Genomic DNA, 19,910 nt, shown 5'->3' on the forward strand with positions numbered 1-19,910 from the left:
CTGAATGTATGTTGAAATGACGATGTTCTTGTGCTTCTATAATATGATTCAAAATTCTTCCCTGTCTACTGTCATGTGAAGCAGCTGTATTTTTATCTTCTAAAACTTCAATATCACTGAGAGGCAGTGTGACAGAGTGGACTCAAGTTCAAGTCTCATCTCAGCTAAAAAACCCTACATAGCTCACTTTCCTTCTCAGTGTGCAAGGGAATTAAGACTATGCATTGCAGAACAGTTACCCATCTGCACTGGGAGAGGGAATTGGGAACTTCTTCAATTGAAGTTCTCTAAACTGCTTATACCACAAATCTAGAACAAAAATGAAAACTGTAATACCAAAAGGAAATGTGATTTGAAAAAATCAAACTAAAATTTAATAAAAGGAAAGTTCAATTTTAATCAATAATAAGTTTGTTAGTCTTTATTAAAACAGAAAAGCAATAAAAATTTCAGACACTGAATAATATGACATTTACAAAAACATACAAAGGAAGAACAGAATATATCTCATCTCTTCTGTACTAGTGGTATGGCAGGTTTCAATTATTTGGGGTTTTTTTGCCCAGATCCCAGCTTATTACATCCAGGATGATACGGAAGTAACATCCTTTTGTACCTAGAGTAAAAGTATACTCAATCAATAAAAAATATATAGCAAAAGAAGCATTTCCAAATCAAATTATATCAAATACTAAACTGATTATTTTTATTAAATTACCAAAGTAAACTATATAGGACTGATCTCTGCTGGAGACTTTAAGAGATTTCTAAAACATGCTTTTTTTCCATCTCAGTAATTATCTGTTGAACTATTACTCAAACTTGCCCTTCTCCTCACCCCCTTTTAACTATGGTTTCATAATGTTTTGTTTATATGATAAAATTCACTCTCAATGGAATTGGCTCACTGAGAGAAGAACATACACAATCAAATGGGCATATATGATTATCATATTCCAACTCCACTCCAGGAAAAAAAGCAATAGGTACCCCATGCCTTTCTACTTTGTTTGAAGGAAAGAGGTGGGAAAGAATACATCTGAGGCAGCAAGGCCTCAATTACTTCCTCAACAAATATTAGTTTACAGGGTAATAGATTTAAGGCTTAGAGAGGCCTTAGAAGTTATCTAGGCCAGCCTTCTCATTTGATAGCTGTCAGGAAACTGAAGCCCAGGAATGTTAAATGAATTTACTTTACTTCTATCTTCCCATATGATGGATCAAGGAATGAGAAAAGTCAGTAATGACAAATATTTTTTAAAGGAATGTTGGACAAAATCTCAACTCCTATGTTCCTAATAATATAAGTGACAGCAAACCTTTTGGGAAAAACAAATCAAAGACAATAAAATGTTATGCCATTCATTACCTTATTGAGTTCTGGGAAAAGCTCCTGTATCACAATGTCCAACAGAACATAAGTCAACTAATATGCCAAAAAAAAGGAAAATTTGTATTAAAAAGCAATAGACAAAGAAAGGTAGGAAAAAAAAGCTCACACTATATTTTTTCTCTTGACAATTACTATTTCCAAGACAAAGAGTTTTAAATATATTGCTAATAGTATATGCTATGCCTGACATCCACAGAATTTCTTGGTTTGAGAAATTCTAATATAAAATTATTCTTGGGTTCTACCCCTGGTTTCATATAGCTGAAGAACTTCATTACCTAAGACAATGCTTCAGAGAAAGATTCCACTTTTAATAAAATATACCTGTTTGTTGAGCACTGGCTGCTGGAGGCTATAAAATAGAAGTCTGATACCTTCATACTTAGCTTCATCACCAATGCATTTACCTATAAGATCTAAAGAAAGTAACACAATTAAATATTTTTTCAAAAAAGATTACTTGCAAACTCATTATTCCTCCCCTCCCTCCCCTTTTCTATCCTTCTCTCTCTCTCTCTCTCACACACACACACACACACAATCATATAACTCTTTGGATTTCTTGGGTTTTTTTCTCCTACAGAAGATTCCATATTCTTTCTCCATGACTTTACCTTGGCTGTCTTCTATGATTGTAATGCACTCGTCTCCTCACCTCTGTCTCTTTAGAATTCCTGGTTTCCTTCAAAGTCTAGTGTAAGCTCCAACTTCTGTATAAGGTCTTTCCTGTTCTAGCTATCCCCAAAATTACATTGCATTTATTTTGTAGAAATGTTCTACATGCTACATTGCCCTCACAAGGATAGAAGCTCCTTGGAAGAAGGCGCTATTTAATTTGTATCCCCAGCACTGGAACAGCTAGGGGGCACAGTGGAGTGCTCGCCCTGGAGTGAGGAAGACCAGAGTTCTAATCTGGCCTCTGACACTTAGCTCACTAGATGACCCTGCACAAATTATTTAATCATGTTGGTCTTCAATTTCCTCATCTATAAAATGAACCGGAGAAGGAAATGACAAACCACTCCAATATCTTTGCCAAGAAAACCCCAAAAATAGGTTGCAGAGAGATTCAACTGAACAACATGCTCAACATCAAGCAACATAAGTAAGTTATTAAAAAAAGAAAAGAAAAGATTACTACAAAATACAAGGTAATTTTGAGGATGGGTAGAACGGGAGAGAGACCTTATGCAGAAGATGGAGCTTAAACTAGACCTTAAAGGAATCTCAGAATTCTGAAGAGACAGCGATGAGGAGATAATGCATTTATAATCATGGAGGACAGCCTGTGTAAAGTCATGGAGAAGGAATATGGAATCTCATGTAGGAGTAAAAAACAAGAAATCATTTACTTCAAACTAGCTATATGAGGTCTTGATCAATGACATATGTAAAACCCAGTGGAAGTGCTCATTGGCTATGAGAGGGGGGTGGGAGGATGGAAAGGAAAGAACATGAACCATGTAACCATGGAAAAATATTCTAAATTAATTAACTAAATGAAATTTTGCAAATTAAAAAAGCTAGCTATATGGTTATATGGAGAAAGAAGAGGGGTGACGATGAATAGCTTGAATACTATTTATTAGTGAAATAATTCTCAGGAATTATTTTTTATTAAGTGTATTTAGAGATTTCAAGATTTAATAGTTAATGGATTCAATAATTTTATATTTTTAAAAACTTTTCTTATACTCCTTAAAACTAGTAATTTACATATAAAATAATGTGTAACTATACATATGTGTAGAGTCCTGATCATTAACTTTATGAAATTAATTTTTATCTTGAAATTGGTTGTAATGTATTTGGTTACTTCTTAAAAATGTGCTAATTCAGATTTTATGGACCTAAATTCAATATATATCTTAGTTAATTTTTATAAATGTTGCACCTGGAATGTAGTTCATCATTTCTTCAAAGGTCTGTTTTGCCCGTTTCTGCTTGTCTTGCAGGGAACGAGGTTCGGTGTTTTCACAGAACACAGCATCTGAAAGGACCAAACACAAAGGTCTAACAAAATTCTCAATACTTTATGCCCAAGACACCAAGCTACTTAAGGAAAAGAATAATAGTCATTCTCTTTATTCTAAAGTTTATCCAGAGTTTAACCAAAAAGCTTTCTGTCCACACTCTTGTTCTTAGGATTCTACTATCTATCTACTCTAGAAAAAAAAACAACACTGTCTTGGCTGATTAGATTGAGTAACAATTACATTAAGGAGAAAAGTATATAATTCTGATTAAGGACAGATTAGTTAAAAATGGGAAGAAATGGATATTTGAAAATCAAGAGACCTAGAAAAGTTTACAAAGAGATCTATCTACTTCCAGGAAATCTTTATTGTTGTTTTTTTAATGAAGAACAAAATTTTTATTTTTTAAATGTTTAATTGATATTTTTCTCTTTAAAACAGTCACTTAAAAATTTTCAGTTCCAAATTCTCTCCTTCCCTTGAGCAATTTCCCCTACCTAGAGGAAGGCAAGCCATATAATACCATATGATGTCACACAAAACATATTTCCATATTAGCAATGTTGAAAAAAAAGTCAAGGAAAAAATAGAAAGTAAAAAAAAAATATCTCTTATAAAACTTTATATTAAACTTCTTCCAGGAATAGATGTTACCTTATTTATATTTGCATTTCCCTTAGTGACTAGCACAAACATAGTGAGCATTTAATAACTGGTTTTTGGGTAAATGACATTTTGTCTTCTAAAATGTCTTCTATTCTTTAATAGAATGTGTTCTTTGACTTTTGTTTCAATTTAGCATGCAGTACTGTGTATTTTTTTCATATAAAAAAAATGATACCATACTCCAAAGGAATATTAACATGAACAGACAACATTCACATATCTTTCTTTAAGGTGCTATAAAATTTTCTCAGTAAAGTGACATGTACAAAACTACTCAAAAGAGAACAAAAATAAATAATACAAATATGGAAAATACAAACCTCTGAGAAGTGTTATAAGTGAAACCAAACGGTGTTCTTGAAACAGCTGCTCTAGTTTGCACTGCAGATAATAATCAGTATATGTCTCTAAGGTATTTTTCAAGAGGATTCGTATTCCCATCAAGAAATGATGAAGCCAATCAGGAATCTGGAAAACCACCCGACCTGAAAATGATTTATGTCAACCTGTTTTTAAAATTCTGACATTTATGAATAAAGTACATATAAATTAGGGTCCCTGGCATGTTAATATTATGTCCATAAAAGCTACCAATTAAGAACTTTAATGTGCCAGTGATCAATTCTAATTGATACATTATGTTAAAAAAAATATAGATCTCCAATTAAAAACATATTCTGAGGTTGAACATTTTGTAGATGCATCACCTTGCATCTGACATAAAACTGTGCAAAAAATTAGTATGAGAAAATTATCCCTTACCTACATACATTAAGTAATCATAGACTCCCTCTACAGTCATCATCTCCATAAAATAATTCTGATTTTGCTTTCTCTCTGTGTTCTCAGCACGGTTTGCATTGTTCTTGAATAGGTCATTGAAAAGCTGTAAATTCAAATTATGATTAGTTAAATATTTTACTATGAATTAAATCTAAAGTGATGTCATAACTCTTCATGAACTAAAAGAAAATACCTGACCAGTGATTGTTCTCCCCCAACAACCTTCTACACTAATAACTAATTTCACAAAAATTAAATGGGTCATAGTAACAAACATAAATGAAAAGCAAATTATTTTAACCAGCAGTTCCTTGCAGATCCTGTAACATAAATGTCATATTATTTTCAGTTTAGGTACAACAGAAATATTAACTACATAAAAATCCTAATTTGTTACTACCAAAGGAGGAAAACTAAACATGTACAAGAGTGACTCTTACCCAACAGAGTTGCTTTCCCCTCTTTAAAGTTTCATAAAAGCACTTTGTGAATGGGTGCTCTTTTTTTCTCTCCAAATTTGACAGTTAACATGAGTGTAGACTTACTAAGAATGGATCTAAGTATATCCAACACAACATCCTAACAGAATCAAGGGGAAGGAATGCTTTCACAAAAACTGTGCCTGGGATAATGCCTTATATATTTCTGGCCTGTAATAAGTGTTTCTTGAAGTGAAAAAGATTAAATAAAATAAAATCTCCCTCTTGCTGGTCAAATTATCATAAAGAAGATGCATAAAACAATATCTCACACCCTATATAAGGTCAAAATGGATATATGACTTAGATATAAAGAGCGATACCATAACTAAATTAGGGGAACACAGAATAGTTTACCTGGCAGATTTTTAAAGAATGGAAGACACAGAAGAAAAACAACTGCTTGAACACATGGGCTGATGGGGATATTATTGGGGATAACTCTAGTCCAATTATCAATAATATGGAATTAGGTCTTGATCAATGATACATGTAAAACCCAGTGGAATTGTGTATTGGCTAAGGGGAGTTGAAGGGGTGGTTAGGGGAGAGGGAAAAAACATGAAACATGTAACTAGGGGAAAATATTCAAAATAAAAAGTAAAGAAAATTTTGCAAAAAATAAAGAACGGAAGAATTTATGACCAAAGACAGAAAGTATTATAAGATGTAAAATGAATCAACTGGTAAAAAAAATTTTATAACAAACATTTCTGATAAAAGCCTAATTTGGGGGCAGCTGGATAGCTCAGTGGATTGAGAGCCAGGCCTAAAGATAGGAGGTCCTAGGTTCAAATCTGGCCTCACACTTCCCAGCCATGTGACCCTGGGCAAGTCACTTGACCTCCATTGCCTAGCCCTTACCACTCTTCTGCCTTGGAGTCAATACACAGTATTGACGCCAAGTCAAAAGGTAAAGGTTTAAAATAAAAAAATTTTTTTAAAGCCTAATTTCTCAAATTTATAAGAACACAAGCCATTCCCCAATTGATAAATGGTCAAAGAATATGAACAAGCAATTTTCAGATGAAGAAATCAAAACCATTGAAAATGGTATGAAAAAATGTTCTGTATCACTTTAGTTTAGAGAAATCAAATTAAAACAACTCTGAGGTATCACCTCCCACCTAAAAGATTGGCCAATATGGCAGTAAAGTGGTAAAAGTTGGAGGGGATGAGGCAAAATTGGGACACCAATACATTGTTGGTGGAGTTGTGAACTGATCCAACCATTCTGGAGGGCAATCTGGAACTATGCCCAAAGGGCTATAAAATTATGCATATCCCTTTGATCTGTTAATGCCACTACTGGGTCTGTAGCCCAAAGACATAATAAAAAAGGGGAAAGGACCTACTTGTACAAAAATATTTATAGCAGCTTTTTTTGTAGTGGCAAAGAATTGGAAATTATGGGAATATACATCATTTGGGGAATGGCTAAGTAAATTGTGGTACATGTTGGTGATGAAATACTATCGTGCTATAAGAAATGATAAGCATGAAGATTTCAGAAAATGCTGGAAAGATCTACAGGAATTGATGCAGAGCCAAATAAGCAGAACTGGGAGAATGTACACAATAATAGCAATATTAGACAATGATTATCTGTGAAAATTTGGCTATTCTCACAATGCACGGATCTGGGACGATCCTGAAAGACTTATGATGGGGAAATGTTATCCACCTCCAGAGGAAGAACTGTTAAGAGTCGTCTTTCACAATGGTGTAATTTATGGTTTTATTTTGGGGATATAGTTATATATGACTTTGCTCTTACAACAATGACCAAAAGAAAATGTGCTTTGTATGACAATAAAAAAGTTTTAAAAAGAAGATGCAAAAACATGTTACTATAAGCTAATTATTAAATCAAAATTAGCTTATTAGAACTACTCATTCTTTACAATAGTGATTTGCATTTAACTATATATTTTTTGACTTGACAGTTTTATTTTTGTGCAAATTCCAAAAGAACCTCTAATTCTGAGTACTTTTTTTATGTAGAAAAACTTCATTTTATCAAAAAATCAACAATCTCTTGCCATGTGGTAAACACTGTACGCTGTGCTAGAGAATTGAAACAAAAATGAGATAGTCCCTTCTTTCAAAATGCTTATATTCTATAAATTAATTCAGACTTAGAATCTGTGATGATTCCAATACAAAATTCCCCTTCAAACTATCTATACTATTTGCCTTTTGAGTGTGTGTGTGTGTGTTTTTCCATTTTTCAGGTCACTCTCTAGAGAACTTCATAAGTTCTTTTTCAAATATTAAATCTATAGCTATATATAGGGTTCTCTTGGTCCTAGACGTTCATTATCTCACGTAGTTTTAAGTTTTTAAAAAAATTAACCTACTCATCAATTCTTATGGCACAGAAGTATTCCATCACAGTCATATATTACAATTTGTTTAGCCATTTCCCAATTGATGGACATCCTCATGATTTCCAGGTCTTTGCCACCACAAAGAAAAACCACTATAAATATTTTGGAACATATGAGTTTTCTTCCTTTTTTCCTGATCTCCTTTGGAAACAGATCTAGCAATTATGTTGCTGGGTCTAAGAATATACATAGTTTTATAGCTGTCTGGGTATAATTCAAATTACTCTCCATAATGTTTAGATTAGTTCATAGTTCTACCAACAGTGAATTAACTCCCCACTTTTCTACATTTCCTTCAACATTTGTCATTTTGCCCTTTTATCACTTCAGCCTATAACTACATATTTAAAGAGCTTTTTTCCTCTTAGACTTGACATTTATAACTTGTATGGAAAAGAAGTTCAATGGTCAACTAAATCTAGTTATATATCCAACAGTCCACTTAGCACTGTATTGTCAAAATTAAGGATACGGGTTTCCTTTTGGTTAACTATTAATAAACAGACTTCTTTGGGGGAATGTACTTTGTAAGGGAGTTTGGGTATTGGGATTTGTTTGATGTGTAAAGACAAAATGTCAGTTTTTTTCCCCAAAAAAGAAAAGATAAATTCAATTCAGAACATATAATATGGTCAAAGCCTAAACAGTAAGAAAACTGACATTACTCTTTTTTTTAATTCTGAAAAACAAAACAGAGCTTTCTATTAGATAAATTTACTTCTCCTACCTTCTTCCCTCAAAACCTCCCATTCTTAGACTCCAATCTGATCATAAAGAAGGATTTCAATGGCTCATCCTTGTCTTAAGACCCCAATATGGCAAAAGACCACTAGAATTTTTACCCAGTCTATTCCAAAGCCCAGGACATTCTTGTTGTTCAATATTTTAATATCTTCCTTCTTCTCTATAGAACTATATGTACGACCAATAGGAATTAGTTATTATTAGAATTAGATTCAAAAGTCAAAATAAAGATTTTAGCCTTCAAGATAAAAATGTCTAGCAAGCAACATAGCTGCAGTTTGGACCTAGGTCATGACTACATATATAACTATACTAACAAAATTTTCATTACTAAAGCAATGACCAATATAAGCAGTACTATGCAGTTCTGAGTACTATTACATAAAAGTAAAGTTTAGGAACAAACCAATATCCATAGCGTTCCACTAGGTTAATGCCTTTCTCAGACATCAGTAACAACAAAGGCACGGAGTAACATAAACAACTGATACCCACATCTTTAGAAGAGTAGCCATTTTTTAATATTTACTTTAGTTAAAAAAAACACTAGATGGTGTATTTAATTATTCAGTTTTTCAAATAAACTATCATGCACAAGAATGACAGACCCACAGTTCTAGCCACACAAACTGGCTTCATCTATCTAAGTGGTTACCAAAGAAAGGTCATCATTTGCTTCTAAATCACGTCATTATCCCACCTCCATCCTAACTCCCCACCTCAAGACAGTATACAAAAATAAGTACAGAAGCTGTAAAGATGAACAACTCACAAAACAGTGCTCTCACATTAGCCAAAGAAAAGTTTCCAAACTCAGATAATGGATTCAAACTGATTTTTAAACAATTTAGCAGTCTTCCTACTAACTTTCAGTATCGGGGAAGTCATTTTCTACATTTTGTTCCCATTTTTAACAACCAACCTACTAGATGTGATTAAAAAGCAATATGCTACTTAGTTTAAATGTTTCACGAAAGAACACCTACTCATATTAATACTACATATTACATACTAGTATATTCCCATGCAAAACATTTTGTAGTAGACAAGACACAAGATTCTTCGTCCCTTCCCAGTTTGTTGCCTCTGTCCTCCATTCTTAGCCAAAATAACAGCAAACAGAAACCACTTCCTTTTTACTCCAAAAATAAATGTTTTACTGTTCTCCCCTCAATACTCACAGTATCCTTATCTTCATGTTGACATTTTCCCTACAGTCTTAGGCTTGTAGACTTTTTAGTAAAGAAAATAACTTTTTGCCAATAACATAACACACTGTGACACAAATCTGAAACACCAATACAAATTTTCATAAAACTTGTTCAGTACCACAAAACATACATATCAAATCAGTGTCCTCTTTATAGATTGAACATTAGCAAACAAGAAGGATTGGGGGAGGGGAAAGAAGAAATGGGCATGAAGAAGACAAAGCTATTTTGTCTTAGCAATAAAAGAGAATTAAGTTTAAGGGAAGTAGAAATGAAAGTTGGGTAGAAAAAGACATCTGATCATCCCCACTCCCTTCCTCCACGGCCTCCAGGTGGAGCTACTGTTTGCCCAACTTTTTCATGAAGCCTGGGGCATGGGCAAAATAGCAGCCCCTGGTCACAAACACTATTTGTTGTAGTATTTATGTATTTCTTTCTTTAAATATGTTATTGTTGATATTTTTTGCTTCTTACATCACTGTAGTTTTCCTAAGCATCCCTCCTCTTTCCCTATCAAAAAGCCATCCCATATAAAAAATAGCATTTTTTGAGGAAAAGAAAAAAAAAAGTCAGTATAACTGAAACAACACACTGATAAGGTCCAAAAACATGCAAAATCTAACACTTGTGGACCTCCCCACCTCCACAAAGGGATACTTTGGGGATATCTTTGCATATCTTTCATTTGAGTCCTACTTGATCTTAATAATTTTGTTACATTCACTTTTGATTGGGGGGGGGGGTGTCATTGTTTTCTCCATTTATATTGTTGAAGTTAGTGTGTATAGTTTCCTGGGCTCTGCTTATTTCACACTGATATGGTTATATAGATCTTTCTATGTGTCTCTGTAGTCATCACACATATCATTTCTTACAGCAAAATAATATTCCATTCCATTCATATACCACAATTTTTTTTTGGCCATTCCCCAAATAATGGGCATCTACCTTGTTTCTAATTCAATGTTATCACCAAAAGTGCTACTATAAATATTAGGGGTATATGTGCAATTTGTTTCTTACCAATGACTTGCTGGGGGATATAAGCCTAATAATGGAGTCTCTGGTTCAAAGTATGGAAATTTGGGTCATTTTATTTGCATAATTCCAAACTGCTTTCCAAAGCAGTCATATCATTTCATAGAACAACCAATAACATATTAGAGGGTATATCCTTCCACAATCCTCTAACATTCACTGCTGCTATTTATTTTGATCATTTTTGTCAATTTACAAGGTATAAGATAAAACCTCAGGGTTGTTTTGATTTGCATTTTTCTTATTAGTGCTGTGGAGTATTTTTTCGTGTAATTGTGACTACTTTGCAGTATTATAAGAACTAAATGTTTATATTCTTTGACTATCCATCTACTAGAAATGGATATTAGTCATGTGTGTATATAAATATATATATTTTGCATGTGAAACTCTTACCAGAAAAGTCTTGACACAATTTTTCCCCATGTATTAACTATTTCCCTTCCTATTCTAGATGCATTAATGCTATCTGTGTAGAAGTTTTTCAGTTTCAAGTTTTCTTTTGCTGTAAACACAGAATTAGTATTTATGTAATTATTGACCATTGGTTCCAATCTTTTTTCCGACAAAATTTTCAAGCACCAATCTCATTTTCCCCATAAGTTCTGTAAATTTTTTTCCTCTATAATTTTTATTGTGCAGTTTTGCATAGGTTGGTGCTTTTTGGGAAATGTATATATAGTATTATAGCAATAACTAACTACCTATAAATATTTTCTGTACCCCTTGTACTGTGACAAGCAAATCTTCATTTAAAGAAAGCAATAGTCATGGCACCATCGAGTTCATTATTAAGATATTTTGGCTTATGATATATGTCTGTTTCCTAGCAAAGAAAATCCATAATGCAATTATTTAATAAAAACAAGGATCTTTAAGAATTAGGGCAGTGGTTCCCAAACTTTTTTGGCCTACCACCGCCTTTCCAGAAAAAAATATTACTTAGCAACCTGGAAATTAATTTTTTAAAATTTTAATAGCAATTAATAGGAAAGATAAATGCACCTGTGGCCATCACCACCCCACTGGATCGCTGCAGCACCCACGGGGGGGGGGGGGGGTAGCACCCACTTTGGGAATCACTGAATTAGGGGGAAAAAAGGTAGTCCTATCCTATGCACATTGTAACACCTTCAACTCACACTGGGCAAAAACCAAAATGATGACAATCAACAATCTTTTTTGACATACCATACCTTTTTGTTGTTTTCAGAAGTTGGGCTGAGGATTGTTAGTTCTGGCCTACTCGGTTTAGGCTTTGGGGATTCACAAGAATTAATGAAATTCATAATAAAAGGTTCCAAATGCTGGCCCTTCTGCAGTGACACAGAGGTTGATAAAAAGCAACAATAAGAGACAGAAACAAAGTAATTCACTATGACTTTGTAAGTGATAACATGAAATATTAAGAAATAATGGCCACTTACCTCTTTCATTAGTTTTCCTGGAACAGATTTTATAATTTTCCCTGAAATTTAAAAACACAACATGCCATCTTAAATCTTACCTGGTGATAGTTTGTACTTTATTACTATTACTTACCTAAACAGCTTGAAATGATAATTTCACTTATCAAGTGAACTCATTGTTTCATTTTATCATTTATTCTCAATGAAAATTTACACTGTGAAGCAATAAATTATTTCTAAAGCTATAGTTTTTTTTTCTTTAACCACAGTAATTAATAAATCAATGCATTAAGCAGAAGGCAATCTAAAAATAAAATTGGGAAACATTACAAACTTTAAACTCAACTTATTCTACTATTTTATTTCAGAGACAGTTTGGTAACAGTGATTAGAATGATAGGCTGGAGTCAGGAAGATCTGAGTTCAGATTTAACTTCAGATACTTAATAGATGTTTGCTCAGTTTCCTCAAATGAAAAATTATTTTTATAATAATGCCATCTACCTCCCCCCCATTGTTATGAAATTAAAAATATTTGTAAAGTATTTAGCACAGTGCCTGGCATATTAGAAGCCACCATATAAATGCTAGTTACTATTACTGCTATTGTAACTATTATCATCATCATTATTTATTTAATCTATTTACTAATGAGTGCAGAAATTTCTGGTCAGATCTCCTATCTGACAAATTCGGATGCTAGGTAAGTTAAATTTCATTTCTAAAACACACAAAAAAAAAAACCTTAAAATTTTTCTAAGCCATTAACTCTCATAGGATCACTACATATATACCCTCTACCTCCCAATTGTGTGCCAAAGGCACTGAGTTACTTAAGTGCTTTTTGAAATAAGCATTTGGTATTGTTTTAATAAGAACTCAATGTATGGCCAAGTTAATGTTTTTCATTCTTGCAAGGATTTACATAATTTTAAACACCATTCCTTCTTTCTCAACATATATAAACACTATCCTCTCATCCTCTGGCAGATGACCTTTTCCTTTCTATGCATGAATCACTTTTAACATTTACATTTAACTTTATAGAAATTCCCTACCTTAAAAGAGGTCCTCTCCTGCATTTACTCTTAATTTACAATCCTTAACCAATATCCTGTAGGAATATAGTTAGGGATGGTCTGGTTTTCTAGGGTTATTTGAAAGTAGGGAATTTTAAGATAAGCCTTGGGAAAGGATTCTGGGTAGAAAGGAATTGTGGGTCTACAACTAAAAATAACTGACTTCCTTCTTGGATTCTGACCAAGCTGGAGGGAAGTTTTGTCTCTCTGCCTACAATTCCCATCAAGCTGAAGGAGGGTTTTTCCTCTTGAGAGATTCTCCCTGGAGGATCGGGATTTCGTGGAAAAGTCCTTGGTAGAGGATTTACTTGGAGGAAACCAATTTTCCCTGAGTCCAGGTTTCATCTGCCAGTGGTCTAGCTGCCAGAATTCCTATTGGTTAAGGTAATCCAAAGTTTTCCATCTATAACTTTGGTTACTTAATACAGCAGCAAAGTCAGGGTTTTTTTCCCTTTCTTTCTTATTAATTATTAGTAATAAATTTAGATTAAGTCAGATAGCATGTGGGGGTGGGGGGCAGGGTTGTTTCTTAGATAGTGCTAGAGTCCTACCTATCAGTTTGTTTCTTCCCTTTTTTAAATAAACTTTATTTTCATAAACCAAGGGTTTTTGTGCTTCACTGGCCCTGGGGAGTTCCTAGGCAGGTTGTAACATCTAACATCCCTCCCATTTTTTCTCCTTCTTTTATCATTTATTTCTCTTCATATCCCAAAACACCTAAGTCCCTATACTCTGATTTGAGGACCAACTCTTTTGCAAATGTCTTTTTTCTAGACAATCAGTGAACACTAGCTCTTAATATAATCCTTAAGATTAAAGATCCCTTTAAATACAGTTTTCAATCAGCCACGGTGCTTACAATATATTGCCATTTAACAATCCCTTTAGTTTTTTAATTTTTAAATTTTTAAAATTTGTAAATTAAATAAGAATATTTTGCTTTCTTTTGTACTTCAAAAAGATACTCTGCGGCAGGTAGGTGGCTCAATGGATTGAGAGCCAGGTCTAGAGTTCAGAGGTCCTGAGTTCAAATTGTATGTCAGATATTTCCTAGTCACTTAACTCCCACTGCCTAGCCCTTACTACTCTTTTGCCTTAAAATATAATATAGGGGCAGCTGGGTAGCTCAGTCGATTGAGAGCCAGGCCTAGAGACGGGAAGTCCTAGGTTCAAATCTGGCCTCAGACACTTCCCAGCTGTGTGACCCTGGGCAAGTCACTTGACCCCCATTGCCTACCCTTACCACTCTTCTGCCTTGGAGCCAATACACAGTATTGACTCCAAGACGGAAGGTAAGGGATTTTTTAAAAATATATATATATATACATATATAATATATATAACTACTAATAATAATTAATATAATTCTTGAAAATTTGCAAAATGCTTTCTTTATTATAATGCTCTCAGGAAAAGAAGTAAAAGTACTATTGGCACATTTTGTTGATGAAGAAACTGAGACTCAGAGAAACATGACTTATCTATCATCACACAGCTAGTGTGTGTTGGAGCTGGAATTAAATTCAGGTCTCCTGAATTCAAATCTGAATTCTTTGTACTATATACCATGGTTTTTTACTTATTTCATTTCCCCTTCCCTATTTAACTCTATTTCTATCTCTGAAGCCCTATTCATATTTATGAATCAACTTGAGTACTATAATTTCCATAAGCCTCCCCCTAATCATCAAACTTTATCTTTTAAAAAAACTTCCTGGACTGTCTACCACACATATACTGTAGTTATTATGTTCGTGTCTTAGCTCCATAAGTCAGTAAGATCCTTGAAGAAAAGGACGATATCTTATAGTCTTTTGTTATCTTGAAAGTCATTTGCAATTAGAAGACAGTCAATAAATATTTAGAGAATTAATGAATAAAATATAAGTGGTAATCTTGTAGTTTGGGCTTTTTTTTGACTCTTTTTTTTTTCTTAAAGAAGACAGAACTGTGAAAAGTATGGGAACTGTAAAGACATGTTTTGAAGGCTTAAAGAAGAGTGTTAAGGATTGGTGGAGGTTATATTTTAAACTTCTAGGTGCTATAAAGGAGATTCTTAAAGCCTTTCTTTCTCTCCTTTTAAAAACTAAACCACCTATGGAAAAGGGTTACTAATTCTATTTTCAAACTTCATACTAAATTAAAAACACTTTTAAATGAGGCATCTAGCACAATTTTTACCAGTAAGATTTCATGTAACATCTGAGAGCTAGAAGTTTTACAACACTGTATTTGTGATGTGTCTTAGGACACATGAGCTCCAACTATAACTTTCAATTAAGACAATCTGTTCCAGTTTATATACAGTTCAACATGATCAGAAATTAACAATTGGGGGGGGGGGGGAGGCAGCTGAATGGCTCAGTGGATTGAGAGCCAGGCCCAGAGATGTGAGGTCCTGGGTTCAAATCTGGCCTCAGACATTTCCCAGCTGTGTGACCCTGGGCAAGTCACTTAACCCCCATTGCCTAGCCTTTACCATGCTTCTGTAATTGGTTCTAAGATGGAAGGTAAAGGTTGAAAAAAAATTTTTTTTAAAAAAAAAGAAATTAACAATTCTGGGTTTCATGGCACTGTGTAGGAAGGCCAGAGCAGAGCATCTGAATTAAAAGCCATAGTTGGAATGATTTAAACAGTGTCTAAATCTAGCCTCCAAATATTCTAATACCAAACTATTTCTTGAAACATTAGGTTTAGAAAATAAATGTTCATAAATCTCTAATAAAGAAAAATTATCCTACCCCCCACCCCCAGTCTAGTGATGGTGAACCTTTAAGAGATGGAATGCTGTGCTCACCACCCCTTCCTGGAGATTGTGTGCCATGCCCCTCCCCACCACATGCTGGGTGTGGCCTGTCCCACCTTACCCCACAGAGGGGAGGGAGGAAGTGCTCCCATTGGGCAGAGGACTGAGTGAAGTGAAGAATGTCCTCAGCAAATGTAGAGGGGGGAGGGGAGTGGCCCAAGCACTCTGTTTCCTGTGAGCCACCCACCTTACCCGCTGTGAGATCCTAATGGGCTGCTGGGCAGAGGGGCAGGGGATGTGAAAAAAAAAATGTCATCAGGCATGATGGAGATGAGGAGGGGAACAGCTCCCAACAAGTCCCTCTGCCTTTCTAGTAAGGAACTCGGGGGTGGCCGCATGCCCACAGAAAGCTCTCGGTGTGCCATCGTTGGCACCCATACCACAGGTTCACTATCACTGCCCTAGTCATTTGTTGGCCCGAGTTGAAACTTCCAGATTTTATTTAGGGCTTGCCACTGGTAATTTAATCAACTTTCCAAAAAAACATGGAAAATTTAATCCTAATTTGTTCTTATCATTTCATCTTTTAAAAAGATCTCATTAAAACAGGGCAACCTACATTTCACAGAATTACTATGCAAGTGTTCTAATAACAATTATCCTTTAACTGAAATTCAAGACTAAAGGTTTTTTCATCCAAGTATTTTTTTTTGTTTTGTTTTGTTTTGTTTTTAATTTTAAACCCTTAACTTCTGTGTATTGACTTATAGGTGGAAGAGTGGTAAGGGTAGGCAATGGGGTCATCCAAGTATTTTTTCTAAAAGTTCTAAATTGTTCATGGAAAATTGAAACAAAGTAAAAAATACTGATTCAAAACAGAAAAGATTTTTTAGAAAAAGAATCTCATAACAACTCTATATCTATGTGTTTTATAGACAATGAACAATTTATTTAAATAAAATTCATTTACAGCAATGTAGCCAAGTAATGAGATGCCACTAATACAAATCTATGCTAAGAAAAACAAATGTTTATAAAAAAGTGTAATTTAACTTACTATAAACTATACCAAGTGTCATTAAGTTCTGAAACATGAGAATTCCTTAAAATTCAAAATAAAGAATGAAACAATTTGACAATTAAATTAGTCTAAGAACTTGAGTCTTAGCACTCACCAAAATTGACAAGATCAGTCTTTATTATGCTGGATAGAAGAAAATTCCATAGAGCAGCACATGTGGCATATATATTTATCAATAACTACATATGCCCATAAGTGAAAAGCTCTGAAAAAATTACTTTTTCAACTCCTGTACATTCAAATTTAAGAACAATGAGGAGACAAGACTGTAAAAGATCTAAGTTTTTATAAGAGTTGATATGGATGGAGTGCTGATATAATCAGAGCCCAAATGACACACAGTTTGAAATCCTAAAGTTATCATTTAGGACTGCACCTAAAAGCAACTAATAGAAGCAACAGAGGCAACTTATAGAAATTCTTGAGCATAAGAATAATAGCCTATAATACCTATGAAATTTTGCTGATAACCAAAACCTGAATTTTAAATGTATTTGTTGAAGTTCAATGGTTATTACTTCTATGAAAATTGACATAGTTTGCTTTAAAGGTTTTTACAAGGGATTTTCCTCACAACCCCTTTAGATAGTAAATGTATTAATGTTACCATTTTATTGATGAGAAAAATGAGATTAAGGTTACATGACTTGTCCACCATCAGAATTACTAAGTGTCTGAGGTGGTGTATACACCCAAGACTCCTGACTTCAAGATCAGCACTCTTTCTACAATTTCATTATTGTCTCGTCTGAAATCTGAAAGTACTTCTTAAACCCATAACTACTTATCAGTTGGATCATCTATTTTCATCTGGCCACAGTTATTTTTAAATGACTTACCAAGATTTACATCAGGCAGTATTTTATCCAGAAACTGTGTCTCACCACCATTTGGAGAAAGAAAATCTGCCAGAAGTTGGCTATTACTCAATTCTGGATGTTGCAGAAGTTTCTTGAATTAACAACAACAAAAAAAAAGGAAAGGAAAGTTTAGCCATTACAACAACAAATCAAACATTCATGACTGAGTCCTTTGTAAGGACAGGTTTTACAAGAGAACGTTTTGGAATGTGGAAAAAAGATGATTGAAAAGAACAGTAGTTGAGCCAGTAGCAAAGGATCATGGGAAGGAAATAACCTTGGTGGAGGTCTTCAATCTCTGACCTCGGAGGAGAGAGGAAGGACTCTTGCCCACCCGGAGATTGAGCGTAGACAATCCAAAGGTATCCTTGGACATATGGATACCCCAAAGACCTGTTGTTGTCCCTATCTTCATCCATTACCATTTGTGAAGGAGTTCTAAGATTTGTCAGTGAACCCAGCTGGCCACTGTGCCAACCGTGAAGACTCTCTCTGTCTGTCCTGCCTTACTGAAGAGACCCTTATTATATTATCAATCTACATATTAGCTTAGGATAAGATATGGGGGGAGGAAGGTGAATTCCTGGTCTGGCCAATGGGCTGACCAGTGAAGAAGGACCTTGATACTTCGGGATAGATTAGGGACACCTCTAACCACCTCCCTCTCCCATCCAAATCATAATAACAATAAACAACCCTTTGCATGCAGTCAGATTGTAATAATTTCTGGGAATATAGGGAAGCAAGAGGAAGAAGAGGGTCAAAGGGAAAGGCTATCTACTTAGGTCTTGGTCTCATAAGTTTGAGCCTACCTGCTGTGCAGGCCTGGACTAGTCTCTCTCTCTCTCTCTATTTCCCTACCTTTTACTTTCCTAATTGTAAATAAACTACCTTAAACCCAATCCTGACTTGGGTCTATTTTAATTATGGAATCAATCTGAATTGTTGATTCCTGGTAGCCACACTTTAATTATATATCTATAAATACCTTAAATCTCCCTCTTACACCAGACAAGCTTCATCAACAGGCCTGTTTAAAGCAAGTAACATCTTGACTCTCAGAAAAATCATCCTTATACCTTAAAAACTATGGAAAAACTTCAGAATGACACAGGCTAATTCCCCAATTGACAAATGGCCAAGGGATATAAATAGACAGTTTTCAGATGAAGAAATCAAAATGATCAATAATCACATGAAAAACCTCCTGATTAAGGAGAACATTATACACAGGGATGGATACATTGTAGCACAATCGAATGTACTGGACTTCTCTACTAGCAGCAAGGCATGATCCAGGACAATTCTGAGGGACTTATGAGAAAGAGAACTATCCACATTCAGAGGAAGAACTATGGGAGAGGAAATACAGAAGAACAATTTTCTTGATCACATGGTTCAATGGGGATTGGGAACGTAGGCTCCAAACAATGACCCTATTGCAAACATTAATAATATGGAATTAGGTCTTGATCAATGACACATGTAAAACCCAGTGGAATTGCTTGTTGGCTACAGGAGGGTGATGGGAGGAAGGGAGGGAAAGAACATGAATCATGGAACCATGGAAAATACTCTAAATTAATTAATTAAATAGACTTAATTTTTAAAAAATCACCTAATTAGAGAAATGCAAATCTGAACAACTCTTGATGTACCACTTCACATCTAGAAGATTGGCCAATATGGCAGAAAAGAAAAATAATAAATGTTGGAGAGGATGTGACAAAATTGGGACACTAATGCATTGCTAGTGGAGTTGTGAATTGATCCAACCATTCAGGAGGGCAATTTGGAATTATGCCCAAAGGGCTTTTAAAAAATACCTGCCCTTGGGGCAGAGCTGGGTAGCTCAGTGGATTGAGAGCCAGACCTAGAGACAGGAGGTCCTAAGGTCAAATCTGGCCTCAGACACTACCCAGCCGTGTGACCCTGGGCAAGTCACTTGATCCCCATTGCCTAGCCTTTACCACTCTTCTACCTTGGAGCCAATACACAGTATTGACTCCAAGATGGAAGATAAGGGTTTAAAAAATAATAATAATAATACCTTCC

At 34.6% G+C, this 19,910-nt stretch overlaps 1 protein-coding gene across 1 annotated transcript in view; it reads right to left on the bottom strand.

The window, feature by feature from the left end:
• Window positions 1–413: 413 nt before the first annotated feature.
• SNX14 (sorting nexin 14) overlaps window positions 414–19,910 on the bottom strand; it is a 114,645-nt gene continuing 95,148 nt past the window's right edge. Inside the window, exons 20-28 of the mRNA XM_044675382.1 lie at window positions 17,835–17,946; window positions 12,108–12,148; window positions 11,877–11,996; window positions 4,798–4,921; window positions 4,356–4,520; window positions 3,288–3,383; window positions 1,718–1,809; window positions 1,370–1,393; window positions 414–616 (exon numbers count right to left, since the gene is read on the bottom strand). Coding sequence (XP_044531317.1) covers window positions 578–616; window positions 1,370–1,393; window positions 1,718–1,809; window positions 3,288–3,383; window positions 4,356–4,520; window positions 4,798–4,921; window positions 11,877–11,996; window positions 12,108–12,148; window positions 17,835–17,946 — 813 coding nt within the window. The 3' untranslated portion in view covers window positions 414–577. The remainder of the gene's footprint in view (window positions 617–1,369; window positions 1,394–1,717; window positions 1,810–3,287; window positions 3,384–4,355; window positions 4,521–4,797; window positions 4,922–11,876; window positions 11,997–12,107; window positions 12,149–17,834; window positions 17,947–19,910) is intronic.

Source organism: Gracilinanus agilis, chromosome 4 (genome assembly GCF_016433145.1).
Source record: "Gracilinanus agilis isolate LMUSP501 chromosome 4, AgileGrace, whole genome shotgun sequence".
Taxonomy (NCBI): Eukaryota; Metazoa; Chordata; class Mammalia; order Didelphimorphia; family Didelphidae; genus Gracilinanus; species Gracilinanus agilis.